Source organism: Triticum urartu, chromosome 1A (assembly GCF_056163025.1).
Source record: "Triticum urartu cultivar PI428250 chromosome 1A, HENAU_Tu73, whole genome shotgun sequence".
Taxonomy (NCBI): Eukaryota; Viridiplantae; Streptophyta; class Magnoliopsida; order Poales; family Poaceae; genus Triticum; species Triticum urartu.
This window is the reverse complement of record NC_141873.1, coordinates 32950691-32977565: the sequence shown is the minus strand read 5'-3', so window position 1 is coordinate 32977565 and position 26875 is coordinate 32950691. Positions and strand designations below refer to the sequence as shown.

At 45.6% G+C, this 26875-nt stretch overlaps 1 protein-coding gene and 2 pseudogenes across 1 annotated transcript; 1 reads left to right on the top strand and 2 right to left on the bottom strand.

The window, feature by feature from the left end:
* Positions 1-1101: 1101 nt before the first annotated feature.
* LOC147988770 (uncharacterized) lies at positions 1102-18757 on the top strand (annotated as a pseudogene).
* Positions 8441-9784, bottom strand: LOC147988772 (L10-interacting MYB domain-containing protein-like; annotated as a pseudogene).
* On the bottom strand, positions 11750-15391 carry LOC147988771 (uncharacterized). Its single transcript, XM_087546873.1, has 6 exons — positions 15133-15391; positions 13717-13843; positions 13420-13624; positions 13042-13306; positions 12868-12938; positions 11750-11818 (listed from the first exon to the last, which is right to left on the bottom strand). The coding sequence occupies exons 1-6, from the start codon at positions 15389-15391 to the stop codon at positions 11750-11752; spliced, it is 996 nt and encodes a 331-aa protein (XP_087402999.1).
* Positions 18758-26875: the final 8118 nt, after the last annotated feature.

Genomic DNA, 26875 nt, shown 5'->3' with positions numbered 1-26875 from the left:
GACGAGCAAGTCTGCGGTTGATCGACGAACCTTTTTTCATACCACGGCGCACACCACCGGCCCCGGTTACCTGGAAGAAGAAGACCCAGACGATCTCCTTGATCGGCAAGAGGAAGAGGGCGTGGAGGTTGCTGAACCCCATGACCAGCCGGCGTCCATGTCCATGTGTGCGTTCTTTACTCTTCCTTTCTTCATATTCAACACATACATATCGGTTAGCTGTTGATCAATCATCATCTCAGGTTGGATTCGCCCCTCGCGTCGCCCCCGCGGGCGACCCGGGAGGAAAACCCTAGCCGCCGCCCCTCGAGTCTCCTCCTCCTCTCCCCCTCCTCGCCGCCGTCCATAGCGCCGCAGGGCGAAGCCTGGCCGGCTGGGCGGCGGCGGAGCTTCTCCCTATCCTCTCCGTCTTGGCTGGCGCGAGACAGCGGGATCCAGAGGAACGCCGGGCGAACGTGAGGTCCGGCGGCGCGGCGGGCGGGTCTCCCATCGGCGTCGTACGCGGCGCGGCGGTGGCGACCTGCGTGTCGTGAGGTGGTGACTGCGTTGGCCTGACCGGTGGTCGCGGGTGCCGCCGAATCCAGATCGGATCCATCCGGATCCTTTCTTCGGACTCCGTCGGCCGCCGCGGTGTGGTGATGATCGTCGCTGGCCACGTCGGATCGTTGGATTCGGCGTCTGGAGATCTACAAGGAGTTCTTCTGGATCCTCCTTTCTGGTGGGTTGAGCCCCATGGCTCTTTCATCTTCGCGGGTTTCGGATCGTGGCTTGCCGGATCCGGAGTACACGGAGGTTTGGTGGCATATGATGGGGACCGGAGGAAACTTTGGTCGGCATGTTCGGCCCGGCATCGGCGACGTCACTTGACGCCGTTACCCTTCCCGAAGACGAAAGTCCAAAATTCAGTCTGGATTGGGCGGCGCGGCGGCGGCCTGCGCGTCATATCCTCCATGGAGGCGCCGTCTTGGGAGGAACTACTATTCGGGGGAGAGATGTTGTGGATGGTGGGCTCCGAGTAGCTCCAGCAATGGCGATGGTGTGAAGGTTGCCAGGTGGTGCGGCGTTGTATCTACCGCGTCATTGACGACGAGTGGTGGTGGCATGGTGCAGCTGAATATCGACGATGGATGCGGCTGGATGGACGCGCGCAGGGTGGTTGAGCTGTCTGGCGCCATGGTGGCGTCGACGGCAGGCCTGGCAAGGTCTGTGCGTCAGGACCTGCTCTGGAGATGGATCAGTGGAAGAAGGTGGCGGCAACCTCGGTGAGTGCGCCGGATCGGCGTGTGACCCAGTCCCGATATGTGGCTAGGATGGGCCATCCGACATTAGATGTTAGGATTTGGTGCGATGTCTATTTGGTATTAGGCTCGGACATTCGGCACCACTGCATCAAGGGGGTAGGAGTAGCGACAGATGTTGCCTAGATGGTTGCTTCAGGCTTACTGATATACTACTTTGTAAGGTCTTTCGTGCTTAATAATTAATAAAGTGGCCGTATGCATCATCTAGATGCAGAGACCGGGGGTGCATCCTTTTTTTAAAAAAAAAAATCTATCTACTGTAAATAACTGCGCAGCAGATTCAGGTCCATGTGAAATCGCCTGGCGTGCCTTAGACCTCATGTTCCTCTCGGGACTATGTACTCGAACAGATTGACGTGAACGGACAAGACTGGAGGGCGGCGAATCTACTACGGATAACGAGATCATTACCAAAATAGAATAGGCACGGTGGGTAGTTCTGAGTAGTCCGCATGTAATCTATTGGCATTTTATGCCAGGGATGATTTGTAAATAATTTTACCGGCTTGGCATCTTCTATCTATGATTCCGATACGTCATCTTGACGTATCCTTGAAAAAAAAAGTTCCCACGGGAGGAAAGCGATGACGAAAGATGGGTAGATAGGTACGCCCAACGGATTAAAGAACATAAGAAGCTGTATAACGTACGGGATTATGGCCTTGGGAGATGAAGATGATACTCCTTCCCCCCCCCCCCCTTATCCCATCACAGTTGCTCCCTGACGCAACTGCTTTATGCATGCATCCTTGGGTGCAACTCCTGCCACCACCGTGTCTACAGGACCCATGACAATTCTTGATAGAGACGAGGGTCCCGATCTTTCGATGAGATGATAACTATCGATTTGGTGGAGACGACTTTGACGATCCGACTACAAACGTGCACGACGTTGCGCCTTAGCAATCGCTAAACCAATCTCCTGAGGTTACTGACGATGCTGGAAGCACGGTCAGCCTGACCACGAAGGTCTATTCCTGCAAGCAATCGAAGAACGAGCAAGAATATAATAAAGCAATCTGAATATTGCAAATATATATGAAGTATTGATAATGGTGGGGATCCGGAAGCGGTCTTGGTCTGGTCGTTGGACACAAACAAAGTACATGAAGTTGCAATGGCTAACTTTTAACTAAACAAATCCCAAGGAAAAAGCTACTAGATGGATCTACTTATATAGGAGCAAGGGGTGGCGGCCAAGGAGGTGGGAGGACGTCCCAAGGCAGCCTAAAACTAACCCTAGGTTGTACAAGGCTCATGGGCCCAAGTGGAGGTGATGCAACACCTTTGGGCTTGTAGTTTGACTCGGATTCTGCTGCAACATCAGATTGTTTCGTCCGTAACTCAACGCTCCGGACGAATTTGAAGGTGAATCCAATTGGGTTGTAAAGAGCACGAAATCTAGTTTCCAACAAAAAAAGAATCACCCAATTCGGAGTCCGTATGAAAAAGTTGTTGGCGTTTTGAGTCAGGTATGTCTGTGCAGTCCGAATCTGAATCCAGAACGTGAAAGACTTGGACTCTATCTTCTCTTGGCCCAAAAGTGACGTGAGAGAACTTTTTGAACACAACATAAACTTCTCCTTTTCCCTTATCTTCATATGTGGATTGTACAAATGTCCCATACACCTGCAATTAGACAAAACACAAAAGTGTGTGAAGTATTTTTGTTCTGGATAACATAAATAGATTATTGAATAGTTTGCATTAGAAATCACCTGACAAATATGCATGTATGCAATATTTTTGGTCGTATCCAAGGTAGTCATGTTCTCATCATCCTCCCCTTTTTGAAAACAAAGCTGTCCTCGGCGTTGCTTAATCTGAAATGTGGCTAACAAAAGAGACAAGGTGTACATGTTGTATATGTATATGTCATCCAGTTTAACTTCCCTTGATTTTTGCACGTATGACACATGTATACATGAGTAACTTTCATAGTTCATAAAAATTAAAGCCAAAGAATTATCACAAGAAGTAGAAGGCATGAAAATATTAGAACTCAGTTTGCACATATAAGTGAAGCTCTTATTCATTTCAAAAGATTCGCAATGTTCATCATTAAACCATCCCAACTTTGGTGAATAAACCTTACTTATCAAATTTACATGCTACAACATGCTTAAATAAGCAAACATGCAATAAGTCATTGGACACAGAATCATCACCAAGATTGGAGGCCATATCAAAATGATTAAACATTAGTTCTTTTGCATCAACAGTTAATTCAATGGGTGCACTCAAAATTATTGATATTTCAGTTGTTTGATCACATGACGCATTCATGACAGTAACAAGATTCTCTAAAATAGGTGGTGTGCTCAAATCGACAGGTAACTCAATACATGACGCATTCAAGTTAACTAGGCATGCATCATTCTCACGTGAAGTTATATCATCAATACTTTTACTATTACCTTGTGGCAAAGATGTAGCTGATGTAGGTACGGACGTTGACAATGTACCATACCCATGAGATGATGCCGCGCTCATAATCTGAGGTGCAATGATGGAGGAACCCACCGGCGGTGGCGAGCATGAACTGGAATAGTAGTTGTTGTAGTCACCTAATGCATCCTCCTTTATCTGTCTCTCAAAGGTACAAGCACGGACATACATACCAGTAATGCAACGAGGAATATACTGAAATCTTGCCTGAATATCATGGTTCAAACCACCAAAAAATCTATTCATTGTATCATTCTCAGATTCTTCTATGTCACAATGATGCATATAAGATTTGAACTCTTGGTAGTAAGCATGAACAGTGTTGTTGCCTTGTTTAAATTGTTCAAATTTGCGAAGCAATTCACGACGATAATAAGGAGGGAAAAATTGTTGTCTCATTACAGCTTTCAAAACTTTCCAAGTTGTGGGTTGGTTATCAATGTTTTTGTTACAATGTACACTCCACCAAACAGAAGCAAAATCAGTAAATGCTCTAGTGGCTGCTCGCACTCGCTCAAGTTCAGAAAAGTCATGGTGACTAAAAACTTGTTCTACTTCAAGCTCCCAAGCTAGATATGTAGTAGGATTAAATCTACCCTCAAATGACGGTAAAAAGATAACCTGACCATGTGCTTGTGTGTGTTGTCCCAACTCTCGTGATGGTGAAGATGTGTCCGTCGTCCAAGAACTTCTATCTTCGGAACCTGTCATGATTAGTAGAAACAAGAAACAAAATTCAAGAATAATGTTCCTATGAACTACTAGGGTGTGGTGGTAAAGCGCTCACAGTAAAGCAAATATCAATATCTTACAAGTTCTTACCAAGCAACAGGTGGTGACCGGCAACCAACGGTGTCAAATAACTCTGAAGATTGTGTAAAGCGAATGCCAGGGGAACGTACGTATACACAGTGTAGAAATATGTGGAGCTGGGTTGGCTATATATGGTAGCAAAAGATTAGCAATAATCAATTCAGAGATGCAATGTTGAATAAACGCTCAACGACGGTACTGTGCTGGTCCTAGGCTAGACCGAACTAGAGACGCGAGCCTAGAACACTAATGAGGTCACGTCGTAGCACAACTAGCATCAATGAAGGATACTAAGTAGCTCTGGACAGCAAGAAATAAGTAAAGATCACAACGACAGTAAAGATAATGATGTGAAACAACAGCCAAGCAGGATATATCAACAACTTTGTCTCCAACTTTCCTCTGAAAAAGTTTGTGCCGATTTTTTTGATTTTTTTGATTTTTTTTTCTGACTTTTTTTCTCTTTTTTTTCTCTTTTTTTCTCTTCTTTTTTTCTCCCTCTTTCCAAAACAAACTAGATAAGACGCAGATTGGATCAAGCGAAGATGTGAACGATCTCAACTATTATTATGACAATGAATGGTGGGTAGCACGTGGTGGAAATTGATGGATGGGTGGTGGACAGCGGAAGAGATAATGATGCAGTGGTGGCGTGACTAATGTGAACAGAACTCGAAACTCTAAACAAACTAGACACTAAGACCAGCAACTCGACACGACGATGCAACCGATAATTCAACTATGCAAGCAATGAAAAGAAAATTGCAAAGGCTCAGACTGGCTTGGACCAAGGATGAATAGATCTAACTCTTTTTTGTGGCTTTTTCTTGGACAATAGGTAAGAAAATAAATCTAATCTAGGAAAATTGGAAATTCTCACCGAGCAACCTGAAAACTGATACCACTTGATAGAGACGAGGGTCCCGATCTTTCGATGAGATGATAACTATCGATTTGGTGGAGACGACTTTGACGATCCGACTACAAACGTGCACGACGTTGCGCCTTAGCAATCGCTAAACCAATCTCCTGAGGTTACTGACGATGCTGGAAGCACGGTCAGCCTGACCACGAAGGTCTATTCCTGCAAGCAATCGAAGAACGAGCAAGAATATGATAAAGCAATCTGAATATTGCAAATATATATGAAGTATTGATAATGGTGGGGATCCGGAAGCGGTCTTGGTCTGGTCGTTGGACACAAACAAAGTACACGAAGTTGCAATGGCTAACTTTTAACTAAACAAATCCCAAGGAAAAAGCTACTAGATGGATCTACTTATATAGGAGCAAGGGGTGGCGGCCAAGGAGGTGGGAGGACGTCCCAAGGCAGCCTAAAACTAACCCTAGGTCGTACAAGGCTCATGGGCCCAAGTGGAGGTGATGCAACACCTTTGGGCTTGTAGTTTGACTCGGATTCTGCTGCAACATCAGATTGTTTCGTCCGTAACTCAACGCTCCGGACGAATTTGAAGGTGAATCCAATTGGGTTGTAAAGAGCACGAAATCTAGTTTCCAACAAAAAAAGAATCACCCAATTCGGAGTCCGTATGAAAAAGTTGTTGGCGTTTTGAGTCAGGTATGTCTGTGCAGTCCGAATCTGAATCCAGAACGTGAAAGACTTGGACTCTATCTTCTCTTGGCCCAAAAGTGACGTGAGAGGACTTTTTGAACACAACATAAACTTCTCCTTTTCCCTTATCTTCATATGTGGATTGTACAAATGTCCCATACACATGCAATTAGACAAAACACAAAAGTGTGTGAAGTATTTTTGTTCTGGATAACATAAATAGATTATTGAATAGTTAGCATTAGAAATCACCTGACAAATATGCATGTATGCAATATTTTTGGTCGTATCCAAGGTAGTCATGTTCTCATCATCTACCAGTAAGTGTGTGCCATTTGCCGTTAGTCCATTCCTAGTAAGTAATTCATCCGCCGTTGTGAATTGTGATATCTTTCTTTTATTTTCACTAAGTAATAACTTGCTTTTGTTCTCTGTAAGTAATTTCATCCCCATCAACTCTTAGATATCGCACACCAAGCAATATGCTAAAATTCTTCTACATGAGTCTGTCAATCTTTGGATCCTCCTATCCCATTAATGTCTATGGAATATTTGCCATTCGGGACTACTTGGACAAGCGACGGAACTGTTGGGTCTAGCCCTAATTCTCTCTTTCTCTGGACTAGCTCTCCTTCTCTTTGTGCACGTCGCTCAAACGAACGGAGAAAGAGGATGATCAGGAAGAGGGTGGACACGGAGATTTTCTGGCGCACGGACGCCCCGCTGCTTGAACAGTGCATTTTTTCTCAGCTCAGACTCCGGCCTGTCGCCGTTACAACGATCACCACGGCGGCTTTATACTCGAGCAAGCGCTAGGACACGACCCCCATGCTCCTACTCGATCGGGCACACATTCTGGTCCGCTTTGGCCGCGTCCACCACGCGCACCGGCATGTGCACGTCGCGGCGAGCCCACACCAGAACTCCACACTTACCCTGCCGGGTTCGCGAACGACCTAACCCTACCTTGACGTGTTGGGTGCACACTCAGGATGTAAATGGTCAGTCCACTGGATGTTGTGGCCTGGCCACCATTTTTTACGTGGGATTACGCAGGAGCCCAGTTAATTTTCATGCGGGACATGTGGCGTCCACATACTGCCATATATATTTACAAAGCTTAGACTGGATAAACTGACATACAAAGGATCACTGGAACAGTGGATAATATTAGCCCACACTGACATAACGATAGCTACTAATTATCACTAGTGAGTTCGAGCTTCATTCAGTAGTCGCCTCTAGAGTAACAAAATCCACAAAGCAGCGGCAACTTAACTAAAAACGCCTATCAAAGCAGCAGAAATATCTCCTGTATGTGAACAAAAAGGAATATGCAACACACTCCCCATCCTCCATATCCCAAAATTAACAGAAAGCACCTAGAGTCCTAGACTCAAAACGGCACCAAATGATAAAACTATCAGCTAAGAGCATCTTCCATTCTTCTGTCAGCTTTGTGTCAGGCGACCTTTGTACACCAAGCTATACTCACTGATCTTTCACTTGATTAATCGGAATCAGAATGGTCCCAGGACTGGCCTCATCTTCGGTCGACTCAACTGATTTTTTCTCCAGAAACATCTCAACCTGCGGTCATTCAAGTTTATTAATAAGTTATTAAGACATACAGTATCATTTAAACGAACAAGGAAGAGTTCGTCAAAGGCCACAAAATCACAGGGAACTATTTAATCTTCGACATGCTCAACTTCGGAATCATGTTGAGAGAATTATCGGCATATGGAAAATGAGATTTCCTATACTGAAAGTTACTTCACATTATCCAAAAGAAAAACAGGTCGACATAACCGTTGCTTGTGCTGTTCTACATAACTTCATACGCCTACACAATGGAGATATGACTTGGCCTAGTGACGATACAATGGATATTGATCACGAGTTGATTATTGATGTGCCAAATGGAGACCATAACTATCATGAAGACATACGTGCTTTAAACTACTCAAGGGAAGTAGGAAATCAAATGCGAGATAATATAGCAAATCATATGTGGGAGCAGTATGTATCACAGAGAAGATAGACATAGTGATAAGGCTTGCAAGTTGTATCAGCATCCATGTACTGGAATATTAAAGTTCTACTTCATTATATAATTTTTATCCCATCCCTTAGCATAGGTGCAGATACATATTCGAGAATACAAAATACTAGACCATACGGCCTACCAAAATATATATGCTAACCATACTTAGACTTCACGGCCTACCAAAATATATATGCTAACCATACCACACGACCAAAATATATGCTAACCACCAGAAGACACTACGAGATGTTAGTTCTACTCCGGGTTGCTACGTGCAATCTCCCTTTTAATCCAAGCCAATCGTCGTTCATTAGTAGAAAATGACAAGAAAACTTCCCTGTTATTCTTTGCCTGGAAGATATCTGATGCCATGAGAATGTCACTCAATTGTAGTCCCTCCAACTCTTCAACAGCTGTAATGCACTTGTTAATGCTGTAGGGATCCTCTGTTTTTTTCTCCTCAATAGCTGCTTTCTTCTCCTCAATAGCTGCAAATCGGTCTATTTCTTCCTGCTTCAACTTCAAATATCTCTCATGAAATCCATCCGGAGGTTCAGCAGTACTTCTCTTTTGTTTTTTCTTGCTAGGCTTCTCTGTACGTGCTTGTGTGGAGCTTGGTGTGGTTTTCATTTCTTGCATAGGTGTTGATGAATGTTGTCCAGCATCCACATTTAAATTCTCAGTCTCTTCTTCAACAGAAAAATGGAAACCAAATTCACCTGCACCTTGTAAAGTAGGTGAAGGCGACCGATAAGCATTAGGCTCTTCATCAACATAGTTCACCACATTATTTGCCCTGCTTGCGTAGTACTCCATACCACGACGAGTCCTGCCTTCAGCATAACGACCTATATATCATGTTCAAGAAAAAAATTAGCGTGCCATCAAGAAAAATATGAGTAGAGCGTGATGTAAAAATTAACAAATAAGAATATTTCACTAACCTTCATAGAGCGAAGCCAATTCATCATAGTATGGGAAAGACTTATCTCAGCATTGGAGGGCGTCCTTGCTGTTCTTGCGAGCAGCAAATGCAGCCCAAACACTCGCCGGTGCATCTACCATCATTCTATCTTTATCCCATCCAAAGCCACTTTCTGCTATCAAATCTTTTACACTCCGATAAGCTTTTTTCAAATCTTGCTCCTTTTGCTTGACTTGGTTAACATTAAACGACATGCCAAACTTGGTATTTAGTTGAGAAGTAATACTTGTCCATGCTTCCTTGCTCCATGCATTGTGTGTTCGATAACCAGGTACATCATGATCTTTCAAGAGCTGAATAAGAGACACCTTCATTTCGCGACTCCATTTAGCTCTTGAACAGGGCTTTATGGTACCTAAAGCGGATAAAAATTTGCTCAATTTCAGTTATACTAGCCCCAGAAAAAAAAATAGCAATACCTAGTTATTATGTGCTTAGTTTTCAGTACCAAACTATCACTCCAAGTAATTCAAAATTGATGAAATACCTATATGTTGAGAAGGCAGTGAAGTCAATCGATTAGCTTCAACATCACTGAATCCTTGTGATTGTGAACGAGGGCCTACTTGGTCATAGTTCCGACCTACTTGCTCATAGTTCTGATAATTAGCCATCTGCAGTAGGACAGAAATAGATCGACAGAGAAGAAATTTGTTAGAATATAAACATGTAAGTGCTTGTTGCTACTAGCTTATTTTTACGTGCTAGTCTCCAAAAAATCAATCAACCTGCTTCCAAGCACTTGTACGTGCTTGTTGCTATGGCCGAACGCTATTGAGCAATCACTACAAGAACTGATTAAAATTTCACTTACTAGGATCCACTCTGTATCTGATAGGACATGGCCAGATCGATTCTTTCACCAAATAAATTGCAAAGAGCTTTTCTAATCTGATAGGATCTGTCCAGATCGATTCATCACCAGATAAATTGCAAAGAGCTCTCGAACTAACAAAGACATGAGGCGGATTGATTTCTAATTACTCTCGAACCAACATACCAGTGAAGAAGAGGAGCAGCCCGGGAGCGCCCGACGAAGACGAGATGGCTGCTGCTGGTAGGGGTTGATGCCTGCTGCTGTGTGTAGAAGAGGGGATCCAGAATAGAGAGAGGAGGGGAGATTCAGAGGAGATGGATGCGGATGGCCGGTCGCCTCTGCCGCTCGTCTTCTACAGTCCTTCTCCTGTTCTTCCCCCTTCTATTTTCCACCTCGGACTCAGAAGATTAATGAAGCGGAAGCGGAATCGCTATCTTTTTTGCCGCGGAAAGGAGAGGGCGCCGCGCCGCTTCGCGCGCTCTTTTCGCGCCAGGATTTTTTCCAAGAGGTCTGACTGGATGCAACGAATCCTCTAGAATAGGGTAGTTAGTAATAAAATCCTCAGGATTTTGTAATCTCAATTCCTGTAAACCGAATGACCAATACAGGAAAAAATCCTGAGATCTAAAATCCTGTAAAAATCCTATAAGAATCCTACGAAACGAATGAGGCCTAAATCACAAGCATACACCAGTGTGTATTTCCTTTCCCTAAAATGATTGTTAATCAATATTGTCGAGGAGGGAAGCAAAACCATCAAGGATAAAAAGTGCAGATAGCTAGCACCACAATCTTTAAAAAATGCAGATAGCTAGCAACAAATTCACAATAGGCAATGATCTTAAATTAATATTCTAACCAAGAAGAGTCCTTAATGAGTATTATTGTGACCAGATCTTGATAGCATAATTGCAAGGATGATAAATACATACAAGTTAGCAGCATACACAATTTATATTCAGAGCGCAACTCGAAACTATGGACGTAAAAGAAACCAGATTTAACTCAAATGCTGCCCAAATTTACCCAAAGCTTGCTACAATTGAACAATTGATTAGCAATATTATGTAGTGCACACATACCTCAGTTAATAGTAGTGACCTTGATCAGGAGCATTGGCATGCTTATCATTACATCTAAACCAATCTTGAAGGCAGATTAAGGCTTCCACTGTCTCGCTGCACAATCTACTTCTGTAATCACTGATCAAACGCTTTCCGGTACTGAAAGCCGACTCTGACGATACGAGGAAGCTTGTACAGCAAGAACATCACGAGCTATACAAGAAAGGACGGGATACTTAGACGAGTGAAGATGCCACCATTGAAGAATGTTGAAATCCTCTGTGCGAGTGAATGTGTCTTCTTCTAAGTATCTGGCAAGCTCACTAGCAGTTTGGCGTTGCTTCTTATTCAAGTGTTGGTCCCAATCCGCCAACGGATCATTCTCTTCATTCACAACCTCATCAAAATTTTGTCGGGGTGCTGACTCATCCAATGCATCCGTCATTTGTGAGAATATTCTTCGAAAAGGTTGTCAAGAACTTATTTCACTGCAAGCAAGTGCCTTTCTACATTTGGACCAAAAGCTTGTTTTAGTCGAAACTCGATGAAGCAAAGTTTAAATCGTGGATCAAGGATCACAGGAATACAGTTTGGCAAATATGATTCCATCCAATACTTATCAAACTTTTTTTGCATCTCTCCAACCATTGCTTGAACGACTTCATCCTTTGTTGAAGCTTCCTTCTGCAGCAATAACCTCACATTCCAGATTTGATGAAAGTACAAATTTGAGGTAGAATAACTTGAACCAGAAAGTACATTTGTGGCTGTGTGAAAAACTTTTAACATAGCACAAACTGTATCAGCATTTTTCCACTCTCCTGAGGATGGGCAAAACACATAATCTGGGTCCTTTTGCACCAAAGCACGAAAGGCTCTTCGAAAGGGGAGCGCTGACTCCAACATAATATAGGTGGAGTTCCAACGTGTTGGCACATCAGCCAAGGGGAGTTTGCAAGAGATACCAACTTGCGCAACTACTTCTTTGAACTTGTCCAACCGAGAGGGAGAACTCTTAATGTACTTCACACTCTCTGATATCATCTATCACACCTTTCATCGTTGTCAACCCATCTTGGACAATCAAATTTATCACATGGCATGCACAACGGATATGAAGTAATTGACCTTTAATAGGCAACATATGCTTGCTGTTCAGATTTTTTCTAAGATTATTGACCATTGTACCATTAACTGATGCATTATCCAATGTCATACTAAAGAGTTTGTCCTCAATATTACACTCCTGCAAACTCTTTAATAAGACATTAAACATTGTTACTCCGTTATGTGGAGTCTCCACCATAAAAAATCTGAAGATCCTCTTTTGCAAAATCCACTTGCTGTTGATCAAATGGCAAGTGATGCATAGATAGGACAAAGTCTGATTAGATGTCCACATGTCCGCTATTAAAGAAACTCTACCACTGTATTTCTTCAAATGTCCAGAGAACGCCGACCTCTCCAAATTATAGTGTTTCATCCACTCATCTTTAATAGTATTTCTAGAAACATTTTTGAACAAGGGATTCAAACTTTTCACGAAGTCTCTAAAACCACTGTACTCAACTATTGAGAAAGGCAACTCATGCATTACTATCATTCTGGCAAGCAAATCTCTAGATGTTTCTTGATCAAAGTTCCATTGCTTAAGCATAGAGGCATCAGGAGATGAAACCGAGGACTTCATCTTCTCAACGTAGAGGTGTAAATCTGACCTTTTTTCGCAAGCAGCCAAGTGTCTTCTTACACCACTTGTGCCAACATCTCGTCCAGCTTGAAACACTTCATGACAGTGCTTGCACTGAGCTTTGACAAGTATCTTATGATGATAAATTGGTTTGAAATCCCTCCAAACAGCAGAAGTTAGCCTTCTTGTCTTGCGGACTGTTAATTGGCAAGCAAATAAAATGTCAACTCACAAGAACATTTTAAACTTGTAACTACATACAAGTGTAATTACAAAAGAGAAAAAACAAAGCCAACTCACCATGTGGATGATTAATTTTTGAGCCTCCAAATGGAGTAGTCATTGGAGAAGGGGATCCTAAGATAGATGGTGATCTCGTGGACGAATTTGCCCTCTCCTCCAATGGGGAACTTGCAATCCTCGTTGAGGGAGACCTGCCCCTTTTTGAGGCTGCAACTCTTGCTAGAAGACCAAGGGAAGATCTCCACGTGCTCGCCACCGGTGACCTTACCAATGGTGATCTTGTCGCTCTTTGACTATGTGTCATAGGTGGAGAATCTCGTCTCTAGATAACAAAACACAGAAAGTTCAGAACATGATATCAATTTCAAGAAGGTATAAAAGCAGATTTGTGGTATAGAGTGAGGTTTAATAGAGAAATCTGGCAAGAAAAATGACCTGTAGCCCCTCTGTTGTAGCTCCTTGAACAAATTCAGAACAGTTCATTGAACGAGCATGTTTCCTCTTCCCCTGCAACTCCTCCTCCTCCTCCTCCTGGGTTTTCCTCTTCTTCTCTTGCTTCTTCCTCTTCTCTTCTCTCTTCTCTTTCCTCTTCTTTTCCAGGCTTTTCTTTCTCCCCTTATGCCTTCGTTTTTCCTTCTGCCTTTCTAATTTGTAACGCAAACACAGGGGGTCAAAAAAAATCAAAGAATACAAGTAATGTCACGGGGAAACACATGAGGGCCAGATACTTACTTCCGTTCCTCATCGATAGCATTCCACACATGTTGTTCCTGCTCCATGGCTTCCCACTTTTCAGCTTGCTTGTCGATCGTCAACACCATTTGGTCGTCGACATCACCCATGGTAACTTCCATCAAATCTGCATTGAATGTCCAATGAATGCTAAATTTAACTAGCAATCAGAACAAATGGACGCAACCGTAGAATTGTTCTATTTGCTTTCTTCAGACACAATACAAGATTTCACCATTAACATACAAATTTAGCATGCACCGAACTCCTATAGCGATATTCTAATTCTGACCGCCAGAGCAAGATATACTTTGATATTTTTACAATTAATATCTGGAAATAGAAGAACGATTACAATTAATATTCACATGCCAGTGTGATACGTATTGTACAACTTGTTTAGAATTCAGAGGGATGTTTTTACAGGTGCAATGCTCTTGCAACTAGTTTCGTACGAATCACAACGACGTTTTGCTAGCTGCTCCTCTGACTAATTCCTTTTTATAGACCATTCTACCTGCTCCAAATAATTTCTCAGTTCATGCATTGATTGTTCTGCAAAAACATGCATCGGGATACCTGCGGCAGCGTGAGGAAGCTTTCATTCAAATCATCAAAAGATCGCCGCATGCTATATGGAAATACCCTGTAATGTACTTGCCTGTACACTCTTGATAAAGTCAATGACCACCACACCCCCCTGCCTTGGTCCCCATAATCCAGAAATATATGGACAGCAATAAGTAACGAACGCTAATCTACTAGAAGATTGTACAGTGGTATCGGGCAAAGATAACCAAGAACCATCTAATTCGTCACCTGGAGTAGTACGCGTATAGTCGTGTTTGCATTGCCCACTCATCACTACACAGCCAAATTAGAGTAGTGCATAGCTTGGCACTGTCTGCATCTGTACTAGGATCGTTTGGTCCTTCGATCTTAACTAAGTACCACTAAATAGTCTTTAATTGTGTTGTTCTTCTGATATATAGAGAGATTCTAATTTTGACCACGAGAGCAAGAGATTCGTGCACCTGTAAAAACATCCCTCTGAATTCTAAACAAGTTGTACAATACGTATCAAACTGGCATGTGGATATTAATTTACAGTTCATAACAATATATCAATTAACAAAGTTGCGGCCACAAAGGAGTGGACCAAGTACTATCTCAAGTACCTAACAAATGCCGGACGGCGGATTCGCAATAAATTGCAGAGAAGCTCATCGTCTATAGATTCAGCAAGCTACTCACATCCACACATAATAGTAATATCTAACAGGCTACTCACATTCAGTATAGCTGATGCACAACAAAACATGGATCACAACTAGTGTAGCTGATTCACATCAAGCAATTGAAGAAGACATGCCTGGCCCCTTGGGGTAGAATAGGAGGAGGGGGGATTTTGCATACCTTGGGGTAGAATAGGAGGAGGCGGGGGAGCAGGGGCCGAAGAGGCCATCACCGGGATCGGGGAGGGAGCAGCCACGCAGGGCTCGGCTTGGTCCCCGGCTATCCCCTTTGACGGCGGCGGAGGAGCAGGAGCTGAAGAGGGCGTCGGCAGGATAGGGGAGAGAGCAGAGGAGTCATCCTCGCAAGGCTTGGCTCGGTCACCGGCGATGTCCTTGGACGACGGCCTCTTCGAGAAACACGACGGCGACGGCGGCTTCATGGGATTGGAAGCGGGAGGTGGTGCCGCACCACTGGTGCGGTGGAGATGGCGGCGACGGCGCCCTAGCCTAGGGCATGACGTGACTGGGGAAGGACGCGAAGGGGGGGTTGTGGACTGCCGCTGGCTCGATGGGCTTTTCTGGGCTATCCACTTGCTCCGTTTAATTTTTCTGGATGTCCACAAATGCCACATGACGTTTTTTTGGTGGATGGCATATGTGGGACTAATGGGACCCAGCGCCACTTACATCCTGAGTGCACACACACACGCACACTCGCGTGTGAAGCACACAAACACTTGCCACGGACCCGACGCGGCCACTGACGGGCACCCGACCAGCTCGTGCACACACGCACACTGGCCGTGCTCACCATGGCTTATTCCCTAACATTCATACCCCTAAGCCACGACTACAGGAAGGCCGGCCCTTTGACGTCGATGTCGGCGAGGAACGCCTTCTCCTCCTCCACCTTATTGGGCTTCGCGCAGTCTCGCCGAAAGTGGCCGCGCACCCCGCAGTTATAGCAGCGGCTGCGTCGCTTCCCTTCGCCTGACACTGTGCTGCTGCCACCGTCATCGTTGCGGTCGAAACCGCCGCCGCACTGACGTCGCCGTGCTTAACATTGCTGCGTCGTGAGCATCAGCTGGTTGCCACCACGCCCGTCGCAGTCCTGCAGGCGCCGCCGAATGCGCTCATCGAACGCCTTCAGCCAGCCTAGCGCTTCCTCAAACACCATGGTCTCCACATCACAGAACTGTTCGTTGCCCGCCACCGCAGCATACACGCGGTTCGGTACCATGTCCAGTAGCTTCTTGACCATTGCAGCGTCGCCGAGCTTCGAGCCGAGGCTAGTGTACCTCGCCGCCATGCCACCGATCTTCCCGGCGTACCCATCCAGCTCCTTGCCGCCCTCCATGCGCAAGCGGTCGAACTCACCGCGAAGGGTGGCGAGCCGAGCCGCCTTAACGCGATCGGCCCCGACGAACCGCACCTTGATGCTGTCTCAAATCTCCTTCGCCATTGTCTTCCTTGAGACCTGCATCAAGATGTCCTCCGACGCGCTCACTGTGGCTTACACTGGCCGCGCTCACTGTGGCTTATTCCCTAATACGAACTAGTATCTCTTTAACAGTCCCAGGGATGATGCTGTCACGATCGAGAAGCAGGTAATAAAGGCTTGCTTTCCTCCCAAGAGAGTTATGCTTGTTTTGTTTATAGGAGATGGTTGGCTGCTGAAGTGATGTTCAACACTGATGTTTATGTCAGTTAGGTAATTTTTATTTGTCTCCTTTGCTCGTGCATCTATTAAAAGGTGTAATTTATTCGTAATTGCTCTGTAGCATTAGATGATCACATTAACTAATCAGATCAGATCTCAAAACTTTTACCATCAACAGACAAAATAGGTCATCTTGTTGATATACTTTAATATATACACTTACTCTATTTCTTTGTCGCCTTTTTATTACATACAAATGGAGAGTGAATTGCAGAAAACATCGACATTGAAGGCTAGGATTGTAGGAACCACAATTCTACAATTGTGTGAACCAAAAACCACTAATTCTGTGGCTAATTTTTTTTTGCAAAAAAAGAACTAGTCGGCTCCTTGCGCTGTTTTAAGCGTGATTATGATAGATGGGTCCCGCTGAATAGGGCGACGTGACAAAACAAAAAGGCAAATACATCCCGATGCGATTTTCTTTTGCAAAAATACCCTGAAAAAAAAAGCAATCGGGTCCTTCATGAGTTCATCTCCCACCGGTCCCGTGGTGGATGCCGGCGGCCACTCCCTCCCTTGCGCAGCCTGTGCAGCTGCTTCTTGCTCAGACGGCAGGGCAGGTGGGAGGTCTGGCGCGGTCGGTGACGGGCAGGACGGCTTGGATTCGACGATAGTGTCGGTTTGGACGGCGGGGCAATGGAGCTCCGGCGACGTCATGAGCATCGGGCGGTGGATTGAGCTCTGGCCACGGCGAGGCGCCCTCCCTCACCATGCCTTCGTGGGCCGCCGTCACGCCTCCTCGTCACCCTCGTCGGCGCCGATGCAGGTGAACAGCAAGGGCGGCGGTGCCGGCCTGAGCATCGGGCGGCGGCTTGAACTCCGGCTGCGGCGAGGTGCCCTCCCTCGCCACGCCTACGCAGGCCAAGGAGCGAGGAGTGGGAGGCCGGGGCGGACACCGGGGAGCAAAGAGGAGGAGGAGACGAGCTCCGTTCTTGCCATACTTGCGCACCTGCGGGGCGGCGACGGCTTTATCGTGTATGCGGCGAAGGACATGCGCCCCTCCGGGGCCACGTTGATGACGACGTCGGAGGCGCCGGTGGACGCCAGGAGCAGCACGTCCTCCCAGACATGCACGCTGAGGCCACACTCGCCAGTTGGACAACGGGTGGCTGAGTTCAGATGTTGTCCTTTTTCAGAGCACCAACCTTATGCTCTTAGATCCTTTTACTGTTTAGTCCATGCTATTTTGTCTATTTATGATCTGTTCTATCGTGCCACGTCGCCCTGTTCAGCGGGACCCACCTATCATAATCATGCTTAAAACGGCATAAGCTACCGACTAGTGTTTTTTGCAAAAAAAAACCCTCAAAATTAGTGGGTTTTGACACAAAACTATAAAATTGTGGTTTATGCAACCCTAGCCTTCAATGTCGATGTTTTCTGCAATTCACTCTACGAATGGGCATTAAGTTGTAACTCCAACCAGCAGGATAGTAGGGGGACATGGGGTAGATGATTGTTGATGATCTGACAAAATAAATGCAGGGGTAAAAGGGGCACAACTGCATTGAAGTCACATGCATGTCTTAATACTGAGACAAATGCAAAAAGAAAAGAATGCAGCAACTCTCAAGATGGAGTGATTATGACTAGTTAAGTTGAGCATGAGCATGAGCATATATATCCTGCTGAGCTTGTTCTGTTGATACATGCTAATGTATGAGGAAGTGGATATCACTTATTAGCTCTAACAATGTGTTAAATTGTAGGATTCCTTTGTCATACCACGTTGTAGCCCATGTTGGGGAATGTATATATTGGATAAGGCTTGAGTAGGAGTTGATCTTTGGGTAAAGAAGGAAGGGGGTGAATCAGATGACAAGCAACTACTTTATTCATATGCTGAGATCGATGTTCGGGCAGTACTTGATTCATGTTCTAAGAATGGATCTCTGGTGATCATTGCAATTTGGACCTAAAATATAAAGTCCTTACAGAAAGAGTTGAGGCTGTAATACAAGTCTACGCAAAGGTTGACCATCCTCACCATGTAAGGTTGAGAAAAAAGGTTTCCCCCCGCTTTGTATTACAAAGCAAACATCCGATACAACCAACAATAAGTGCTGGGGCGGAAGCAGCATAACCATACCCAAAAGAAAAGAAAGAGAAAAAAGGAAAATAAACAAATGCCGATAACGACGAAGCCTCGCGACCGCTGCATCCACCGGAAATCGTCCCCCAAGCTCCGAGACTCCGAAGCGCCGGTACCAATCAACACCTCCAAGAAGGGACGCGACGATGACGACGCTGTTGCCAAGGGTTTCCCCGGTACACAGTGAGGAAAGAAGAAGGGTAGCCCCGACGCCCTCCAGGAAGGTCCGATGGCACCCTCAGGCGCCACCGCGTCGGTGGCGGCCAAGCCAACAGGGATTTCTCCCGATCCCATCCTCCCCCTCAGGCACTCCGGAGCTCGCCACCAAACCGACCACCACGCTACGCACACGGACATGAAGCTTCCCATGCTGTCTCACCACGGCACCGCGAAGATAGCCTGCACAACGAGGAAGGGGAGCCGGGACTAGGGCAGCAGCACCATCAGCATACTGGAGGGCACCACCTCCACCGTCCACGACGGTAGCCGACCGGACGCCAAAGCGGGAGCCTGCCGGGCCCGTGGCCCCACAAGACCGGCTGGGCCCTCAGAGGCCCGGACAACTCCTGCCTCCGCGCCGCAGCTGGCATGCCGTCGGCGTCACTGCCCTGCTCCACCACCTCACCACACAGACGATGATGAAGCCACGCCGGGGGCCGGCCCGCTAGGACCCAGATGGGGCCCACGGGCCCCGATCGGGGCTGGGGGCGCGCCACCGGCCAACCAGCGCCACCACGCCGTCTCGCCGCCAAGGGGCCACGCCACCACCGTGCGAGCCGCCGGCCACCGCGCTGGGACGCCGGGCCGTCATCAGGCCGAGGGGCACCGCCGCCGCCCCCAGGCCCCGGGCAGGGAGCCGCGCGCGCGGGGACAGGCAGGCCCAGCCGCTGCCAACACCACCCGCCAGCGCCGGGGGCGCCCGTCGACGGCGGCAGGGAGGAAAGGAGCGAATAGGGCGGCCGAAGGGGGGCAGGGCTCGCGCAGTCCCGGCCACCTCCCTGGGAGGCGGCGCGGAGCGGATCCGGGAGAAGGGGAGAGAGGGGGGGTGGGGGGGTGGCGGTGCCTAGGATGGCCGGCGGCGGCGGGGGGAGGGAGGAAGGAACCCTAAATCCAAAAGACAGGTACGTGTCCCTCATCATGTAAGGTTCAGTGCTGAAAAGCATTGGATATGATGATTATCCTCATCATGGAGTCCTGATATTTAATGGCAAATTTTTAGGGAATGAAAAGCTCTTCCAGCATATTGTCGCGGTGAAAGCAAATGAAAAATTGGATGTTCTTTTAAAAGTGGACAATTCAATGCAGTTTCATTGGATTTTTCAAGATTAACATGTCGGAGCTGTTGTTTCTCCTGATGACTCGATCTTTGAGTATGGCCAGTTCTTCGTGATGGTGATGTTTGCTCCATAGGATTCTCGGAATGAAGCTCAGCTCCAATATGCTGGCATATCGCCGTTGGCTGAAAGCCTGAAGCCCATGAAAAGAAAGATAAAAGGCCACTAATAGGCGCCGGTGCGCCAGCCGAAAATTTCAGCCGGTCCCACGTGGGCCACACGATCTAGCTTTTCTAAACCGTACGATTCCTTCGTCAAGCTTCCAGAAAACGCTGCAGCAAAGAAAAAAGCAGAGGAGGAAAAAAGAAGGGGAAAAAGGCCAGCGCCCCGCTCGTCCTCGGCCGCCGACGACCCGTGCTCGCAGAACCTTGCCCGTTTGCCTCGCCGCAGACTCCCACCGCCGATGCTCGCTGCCATCGCTCGCAACAAAAGGCCGTTGACCGTAGCAGCTTTTTCTCTTGCATCCGTGTTGCATCCATGGTAGCTTCACGGCGCCGACCGCGACACCGTCCCTCGCCGGTGCTGCCCACCGCCGTTGCAGCATCAATGGCTACGGCGGTGTCGCTTCCAGACAAAGTTGATGGTAGCAAAGAACGGATTGCTGGTTCCAGCAAAAGTCGATGGCGGTTGAAGCAAAATTGGGGCTGGTTCCAGCAAAAACAAAAGATAGTGGTAGCAAAAAATATTGCTGGTTCCAGCAAAACTTGAAGGCGATGGAAGCAAAATTGGGTCTGGTTCCAGCAAAAACAAAAGATAGTGGTAATAAAAAGATTGCTGGTTCCAGCAAAAATTGAAGGCGGTGGTAGCAAAATTCAGTTGGTCAGCAAAACCAAGATAGTAGTAGCAAATAAAGATGCTAGTTCCAGCTTTCATATGCACCGGTTCCAGCACCGATAGACACCGATTCCAGCACCGCTAGCTGCCCGTCGCAGCACAACTCTCTAGCACATAGCAAGGCTCGATGCCGGAGTTAGAACCGGCTTGTGGAGGAGCTGCAACCGGCAGAGGGCCAAGCTGCATCCGGCAAGGGCTAAGCTCGAACCCGCGAGCGCCGGAGCTGCGGTGCGGTCGGTTGCAGCTCCCCGCGGTGCTGGTTCCAGCAAAAATGATGCGTGGTTCCAGCATGCGCTGCTGTGGCTGGGGTCGTCTGAGACACGGCGTACGCGGTGGCTGCTGGTAGCCCTCGCCCGTGACGCCGGCGAGCTCCTCACATCAACTCCTCTCGCCAGAGGCGCCTGGAAACAGTGCTTGGTCTTTGGGCGGTCCGATGCCAGGCGGTACGTGCCTTGGGATGAACTACGCCATGGATCTGAGGCCAGAGGGAGGAGGGTGCGCGCGTGGCCATGAATCGACGGCGGTGGCCGGAACAGCTCACGGGATAGTTTAGTTGAGAGATGAGATGAGAAGGAGTAGATAAGAGGAGAAACGAATGGCTGTGAGAGACGGAAGAAATAAGGCAAAAAAATAAGGAAGCGGTGCGTGCGTAGAAGCTACTATAGTAGAGCCGAGCGAAGCCTCTGTGTCTGGCGTAATATTGAGCCGGTCCGCCGATTACAAGGCTTTCCCAAGAGAAAACGGTTGTTGATGTTCTTAATCTTGTAAACGAGTAGACTTGAATTTCTATTTGTAAACAACAGAAGCATTTTTTACAGCCTGAAAGCAAGAGAAAACGTCTGGTCTATGTTTGTAATATGACTGTTGAAAGGAAATCTGAACATGTTCCAATTGCATTAGCCGCCTACAATTAAATCGATGAAAGATAGATGGCACATTAACTCTGCACCTGTCCATCCTGTGCCAGACCATAAATAGAGAGGGAACGCAAGGGTGTACACCACGACAATTGAGATTATGTGAGGAAAAGTGCATTTTCGTGATGCTTCCATAGCCAACATGCTGCAACATGTGACACTCTTCTCCCCTTGTTAGCACTTCCATCAAATCTAGACCAAACGAGTAAGTAACAAGATCTTGACCTGACCAATACTAATGCCCGCTAACAACCTCTATTTTCATACAACCTCTAAAGGTTTGGGTTTGAGTGACCCAAGTTTTTGGATTTTTGTTGTTGAAAAGCTATGGTGGTTTGCTACACTAATCATTGAGGTTGTCCGGAGATCCCTTACATTTTTCTCTGAAAAAAGCGTGGAGTGACTTTTCTGAACACTAGTATGGTAATATAGTATGACCTTTTGCTGTATATACACACCATCAAACAAAAACCCCAGGAGATCATCATCCTGTTTCCATCCCATTCAACATGATTATCAACATGCAACTTTGCAAATTTTAAATCCCTCAACATAAAGAACGCTTTTGGTGAAACACAGTGATTCTATCACAAGAGCCAGACTTAACCTTTTATTCTATGATGGTTGGTTTGCTATCTGTACCGTCTATCATTGAGGTGGTGCCTAATTCATATCCACCTCACAACATCGAAAATATGTTGGATTACTGGGTGTGTGGTATTAGTACAACACTAAGGTCTCAGATGGTTGTGATGGTAGTCTTCAACGAGAATTTATCTTCTCCCCTGAATGCATGCTTGGTCTTTGCTTCAGTGTTTGGAAGGTTGACATATGGTTATGGCAGCATGCACACAAGTGGAATCGGTGGATGGGGAGTTCCTTCATATCGGCACTCCACAACCCTAGTTTTCTTTTGTTCGTGGTGCTGGGGCTATTATTCCTGTTGTTGTGAACTCTTTTGGTCCATATGTTGTTTTCCTCCTCATTTGTACAGTGCAGAAATTGAAGTATATATTGTCTGGTCGTATTGGTTTGATACAATGATATAAACAAACAAAGCTTCTTTAGTCAATAAAGAAGTTTATTCTTGTAAAAGATAATATACTTTGCAGACAAGTATCTTTGTTCCTTATTGTTTGGATATGAAAGGACAAGTCATGTACGTGCAAAATTCCCCAAAAGAAATGTATGTACGTGCAGTAGTAATGCATGTTTGTAAACTTAGCTGCGACATATTTTTTAGGGATCCGGCTCCTCTTACGTACGGCCAGTGCCGTTGGGCCACTGACATGTGGTCCAGGTTCCCGGAGGGCCCATGTGTCAATGAGCGAATGGTAGGCTGCCGTGGGGCAGGTGATCCTTGTCCATTTTTTAGGGGTGATACGGAAGAGCAAAATGCTTTCAATGAATTAACTCCTATTAATGCCTCTTAGCTGGCACACAGAAATATATTGCTTCCAGGAGCATCCCCAAGCACCCAACCTAGATCTTTTATTGAGACTAGTAGCGTGATGACTCCGACTGATGTACATTAGAAAGAGAGAGAAGAGTAAGCATGGATCTTGATCCTTTGCTGATGGGAATGAGAGGGATCAGAAACAAGATGGGCTCATCACGTATGTGTGCGGGATATAACTTGCAGTCAAGCCCATTATTTTATCTCAGAGCTTCTTGCCAAAAACAAGGGGCAAGGGTTGGAGTACCAGTCACATTCAGCAGGGCCGCGGCGAATTGTACGACGGCCGAGGGCGATAGCTGCTCCTGGGCGGTGGTGCCGGGTTGCGTGTGAGGAAACTTCGGTCCTCAAATGCAGTCTTTCTGTTCTACTCCTACTTTGCATGGGCAAACTCAGCCATCGTTTTGGATATCTAGTGCCACTATCTGTAGAAGTGGCTGATTTGGTTGAACCAAACCGTTGCACTCGGTAACCATCTCACATAAACACGCAGTGATCTGCATGTTTATGTCATCAATTAAGACCAAAACCGGTCCGAAGGAAAAAAAAACATCCACATGGTTGCGATGTCAGAGTACCTTAAATTGCAGGGGCTTGGATTACTGTATGCAAGGTGTTTTCTTGCGAACTGGTTGTAGTCACAGTAAGGCATTTAAGGTTGCCCGTAATGGAAGAATCATAGCTATTATTATGCATGTCAACTAGTAGTAGACAAATTTGACAGGGTGACTTAGAACTAAATAAAGAAAGAGAGGTTTGAGTATCATATCAACATATTGTATCATAATAATATTGTATTATTATATGCCTTGCATGACAATAAATAACGTGGAAAATGCATATGAGCTCCTGGGTGCTCCACCCCTATATGAATACCAAATTCAAAAAATACCAAGAAAAATTAAAAAAGGAATCTTGAGATATCAAACCCGAGTACCCGATCTACTCCCGTATAAGTTTCGGGAAAAAATACGAAGAAATGTATCCATGACGAATAAAATACAGTCCGACCTACACCCAAACAGTTTTTTCGTACATAGGATTTTTTGTCTTCTTACCAAGAGTACCAAGAATGTCATTTTTTTCGCGGAAATTTGCATGGAAGTATATTAGGCACTCAGGTTTGATATCCCAAAAACCCAGATTTTTTTGAATTTAATGTTCCTAGTGCAGGCTGCCTTGCATGGGTGCACTCAAGTAGGGGGCTGGGCTCGTACACTCGAACGCTGGCTGCCATGCCATCACGATCATGCCATCACTCAGACGATTGATTATTACCAGGCAGGCCGGGCCATGGCCTGGGGAGTTGCCTCGAATTTGCTCGTGACTATAGCATGTATGCACTGTTTGGCACTGTAGTTTGTTGTTGGCCTGGGGCTTGCCCGCGGTGTTGCCCCATCCCGACGCCGCCACTGATCACCACCAATCAATCATGGCGGAGATTTTTCAGACCGGTTTTCATGCACGTTGAAAGCCAACCGGCCGGATAGTGTATATCATGATCGATATTGATGCTGGCAATAATCGATCGTCTCCCATGTTGGATGATGGACTCGATCCGTTTGGAGATATATTGCTTTTTCTAATTGGAATTGATATTTCATTTTAGTTTTCCAAGAATACAAGAATTTATCAATTGAAAATTTAGTTATACATTTTAAACATTGGAACTTCAGCCTTAGCCCTATCGAGTCTATAGTTTGACACGAATTTTATGTAACTCTTGGATTATGATTAAACTGCTTATAGGTGAGAATCTCTTGATTGCCTAATTGCCTATAATAGAGCTCAAGAAAATGAAACTATAAATAATGAAAGAAATAAATATGAAAAAAGTCCCGCTTCGGTACACCCCCCTCACAGAACGTATAAAGGGTAATATGGACCTTTGCCAAATCGCTGTATACGTATACACTGTACATGGCTAGTTTTTTTTTTAGACAAAGTACATGGCTAGTTAAACCGGCGCACAACTCCACCGCTACGGCCTGGGCGTGGCCCATGTGGAAACCGGCGCACACCTCTCGTCCTCGGCCTGGGATTGGCCCATTCGCATATTTCATTTGTTTCTCCAAACTTCAAAAAATGGACGTGTGTAGGGAATAGATACGTCAACATCACGGTTCACGTCTCAGCCAACAACCGACTAGGCCACCACACCTTACGTTCCTGTAAACTGTTTTTTCCTCCTTTTTCTTGTGCGTCAATTATGTAACACTAAAGCCAAGGCTCTGATTATATATTTTGTTTCTTCTTTAGTTTTTACTTTTCTGTTTTATTTTTTAATTTCTTATTTTACCATTTTCTATTTTCTTTGTTAAAAGCATGAACTTTTTTCAATTTGCACGATTGTTTTTCAAATCCATGAACTTTTATTCAGTTTTTTTGCTAACTATCTAGTCAATTCTTTTTCAAATACGTGAACTTTTTTTAGTATTTCGCAAATTTTTGAGTGAACTTTTTTTAATTCGTAAATTTTTTAGGAATCTGTGAACTTTTCTCAAGCCCGTGATTTTTTTCTTTGAAATTGATGAACTATTTCCAAATCCGATTTTTTTTCCAAATTGATCTTTTTCAAATCCGTGAATATTTTTTCAAGATTGATGAACTTTTTTCAAATCCATAAACTTATTGGTTAAAATCAATGAACATATTTCAAACCCGAGAACCTTTTTACAAAATCCGTGAAGTTTTTTTTTTAAATCCGATAATTTTTTTCATAACCCGTTTGGTCCAAATGTCAATGATTTTTGACACTGTATGCATTTTCTAGGGTTTTTCCCGGCGAAAAAAACCCTGAAATAGTGGTCGGACGTGACACAACGTGCGTTCGGTATCCAAATTCGTTCAAATTTTGCGTGGAGTGCTCCAATGGGCATGCCCACTAGCTGGCAGAAGTTGAGTAAATTTTATGAATGTACACCGGTACTTGCTGTAGAACAAAGGGATTTTGGTTAGGACGGAAGGGTTTGTCTGGTACAACTTCTTTTCTCACATCCACCGAACGGGTTCAAAAAATTTCCACATGCTCACCATGGCAGGCATTGGTGCCAAGTTTCAATGATTTTCTTACACTTTATGCATTTTCTAGGGTTTTCTCGGCAAAAACCCCCTAAAATAGTGGCCGGACGTGACACAACGTGCGTTCGATCTTCAAATTCGTTCAATTTTTGCATGGGGTGATCCAATGGGCATGCCCACTAGCTGGCAAAAGTTGGGTAAATTTTATGAATGTCCACCGGTACTTGCTGTAGAACGGAAGGTTTCGGTTAGGGCGGAAGGGTTCGTCTGGTACAACTTCTTTTCTCACATCCACCGAACGGGCTTAAATTTTTTCCACACGCTACAATCACCATGGCAAGCATCGGTGCTAAGTTTCAATGATTTTTTACACTGTATGCATTTTCTAGGGTTTTTCTCGGCAAAAACCCACTAACATAGTTGTCGGACGTGATGCAACGTGCGTTCGGTCTCCAAATTCGTTTAATTTTTGCATGGAGTGGTCCAATGGGCATGCCTACTAGCTGGCAAAAGTTGGGTAAATTTTATGAATGTATACCGGTACTTG